This window comes from Alligator sinensis, unplaced genomic scaffold (assembly GCF_000455745.1).
Source record: "Alligator sinensis unplaced genomic scaffold, ASM45574v1 scaffold140_2, whole genome shotgun sequence".
Taxonomy (NCBI): Eukaryota; Metazoa; Chordata; order Crocodylia; family Alligatoridae; genus Alligator; species Alligator sinensis.
This window is the reverse complement of record NW_005843173.1, coordinates 1-3,039: the sequence shown is the minus strand read 5'-3', so window position 1 is coordinate 3,039 and position 3,039 is coordinate 1. Positions and strand designations below refer to the sequence as shown.

The 3,039-nt window shown below is 42.1% G+C and overlaps 1 protein-coding gene across 10 annotated transcripts in view; it reads left to right on the top strand.

Annotated features, from left to right (window-relative positions):
* PAK5 (p21 (RAC1) activated kinase 5) overlaps nucleotides 1-2,755 on the top strand; it is a 264,702-nt gene extending 261,947 nt beyond the window's left edge. For 5 of the 10 annotated variants that reach the window (XM_025194241.1, XM_025194240.1, XM_025194237.1 and 2 more), the window contains one exon: nucleotides 2,385-2,754. In XM_025194241.1, the coding sequence (XP_025050026.1) occupies nucleotides 2,385-2,543 (159 nt within the window). In that variant the 3' untranslated portion in view covers nucleotides 2,544-2,754. Of the gene's footprint in view, nucleotides 1-2,384 lie in introns of all 10 variants that reach the window. The other 5 variants (XR_003092191.1, XR_003092188.1, XM_025194244.1 and 2 more) reach the window with 3 other exon arrangements.
* The last annotated feature ends 284 nt before the right edge of the window (nucleotides 2,756-3,039 follow it).

Genomic DNA, 3,039 nt, shown 5'->3' with positions numbered 1-3,039 from the left:
TGAACCTTAAATCATGACTGTCATTGTGGATGAAAGAAAGTCTCGTCGTGTTAAACACCATAAAGGCACAGATTACATTTGCTCTCAGAGGCAGTATTTTAACTCAAAACATGATCAGCTCATGAAAATGAGTAGCAGTAAAAATTGCTGTGCGTCATGGAGCTATTTTGAGCACTGCCAAACTGTCAGCAGAATAGCCCATTGACACGTGTTATTGGAGACTTTCAGATGAGCAAGAGGGAGCTGACTGTGAGTACACATGGGTTTTAGGGAATGTTACAACCCATTTTTTATTAAGGATTGAGTCACAGCATTTCAAAAATGGAGATTACTCTGTATTTAAGAAAAAGTAATCCCCTTTCTCTTTGTAATGATAGTGACTCACAGTTTCCGAGCCAAATAAGTGACTTCTGCTCCCCTTTTTCTACACCACATGGCAATAGGATTTATCTTCTCTATTTTGTATTACCGATGGTAAAATCTGTGGAGAACAGATATATGGTGCATACAAACAAGGGAACGAGTCACACAGTAAAGTTGTAAGGAACAGACTGTATCTTCACGTCTCACGCTGGGGAACAAATTCTGTTTTAAGTTAGAGCAGTTTAAAATCAGTAGGACTCCATTGTTATCTCTGTTACTCCGATTTAATATCTTGCCAGTGAGAGCTGACTTTGGCCCAATACATATATCTTTAAGTCAAACAGGATGCAAATGATATTAGGCCTTAGTCTCATTTATGCTAAGGTCCCTTTATGCCCTAAAGGCAGGGTCTAAAAATGGACACACATGACATTGACTCCTCTTCCTGGTCCTTTTATCCAGCCACAGTGTACATTAAAGGGTGACCACTCCCAAGGGAAAAATGCTATTTAAGCAAAAGGCAGACAAGGTTCTTTGGGTAAATCTGAGATCTTTTATTAGACCAACTCAAATAGTTGGAAAAATTCTTAGCAAGCTTTCCGGTTTAAAGACCCTTCATCATGCTGAGGAAGCATCTGCAGTTGGTGTGTGCTCTTCCTGGATGGAATGAATACAATGGAATAACTATTCATTCCGTCCAGGAAGAGCACACACCAACTGCAAATGCTTCCTCAGCTTAACAAAAGATATTTAAACCTGAAAGCTCGGTAAGAAGAATTTTTCCAACTATTTGAGTTGGTCTAATAAAAGATAACAGATTTACCCAAAGAACCTTGTCTGCCTATGTCCTTAGACCAGCATGGCTACAATCCACACCCATTTAAGCAAAAGGACAATGTTGGCCCCCAAAAAACAGGTATAAACTGACCATCGATATATTTAGTCAAGAAATTAGAAGGTTTATAGCTGATAAGCAAGTGGAAGTTTGGTGCATTTTCCAGTAGGAATTGTAGGGACAAAAAGCTTAAGGTTGCATAAGATGGGTTTTGTCAATTTACCAAATGGTTTATGTCAGTGGTGCTCAATCTCTAGCCCATGGGCCAGATCCAGCCCAATGTGAATTGCCACTCCCCTGCTGCCAGATTTCCAGACCTACTGAAAGGCTCACAGGCCAGATGACATGCCCCTGCATGCTAGATCATACTGGTGTGTAGTGGGCCTGGCTTGCAGGTTCACTCCACAGCCAGATCCATTGTGTGGGGCCAGGCTGGTGCACAATGCCAGATTTAGCTGAACTGATCCTGTGTATTGACCCTGCATTGGATCAGGCTCTTAGACTGACACTGCACATGGGATCTGGCCTGGAGACCACTCATCTGACCTGCAGGGCCAGAAGGTTTAGCACCACTGATTTCTATGAAGTGAGTGTCTGAAAATATTTGATGACCCAAAATCACTTCTGTGTTAATGCATGAAGAGACATTAATGTCAATGAGAGTCAAGTCCATTATTATTTGGCAGGGTGCAGAACAGGGCTACAAAAACTGGTTTTGTGACACCTACAGTATGCCATGCTCTTCCCTAGTCTTGTCAGCATAGAGAATTCTAGGTGCCAATAGGTCAGTTCTTCCGCTGGTGTGAATCGGTGGAGCTTTGCTAAAGCCAGTGACCCCTACCAAGATCTAGCCCAAACTGATTGGCTCCAGTAGAATTCTGTTGATTTTTACCAGCTAAAGACCTGGCCTGTAATTCATTGCTATAATATGTTTTGAGAACACCCTGTTTTCTTAGGAACAAAATCTATTATCAACTGGTAAAAAGTTAATAGTTGTCCCAGTGGATCATATTGTGCCATCAGGCTTTAAGCAGAAGTACCCACTGAAATCAACTCAGGGTGCTGCTTAAACAAATACCCATGGTAGAATGACAGCTGAGATGTTTAAACGTGTTTCAAATGCTCATCTTGTAATAGTTGTTTTTTACATGGGTTGCACAGTTCAGTAGCTCTTTGTGTATTACAGGTGGATATCTGGTCACTTGGTATCATGGTCATAGAAATGATAGATGGAGAACCACCATATTTCAATGAGCCACCACTCCAAGCAATGCGCAGAATCCGAGATAACTTACCTCCACGGGTGAAGGACATACATAAGGTTAGAATGCTCATCTTTCCATGAAGCCCTGTGTACTTCAAAATGAACTGAGTCCATGAGTTGATGGTGGTGATATAAGCTAATGGCCTGATTGTGGCTTTTGTCTTGTCCTTAAGCCATATGTATACATAAGCCGGGCGAAGTGCTATGCTTTTGTCTATCCCAACATTAAATTACTACTCATTTTTACCCTCTGCAGGGATGCAGTAACTTCGATGTACCTCTACATATACAAACTGAAAAGCCAAATCGCCTCCCATACTGTTCCTTTGGATGGGCTCAAAGTCAGAATCTATTTCTCAGTGAGCACATATGCACATGCAACTAATGAGCACAAATAAAAGCTGTGGAGTTTTTTGCTCCCAGGTGCGCCATTTGAACATGTGCCTGGGAGTAAAAAGCTGTGCAACATATTGCTCCAGGGTTTATTCATGCACAGGATGTGAACTCCAGTCACAGCAGCCCAGGCTGGCAGGGGACCCACTGAAGCACAAGAATGCTTCAGTGTAGGGCCTGCCAG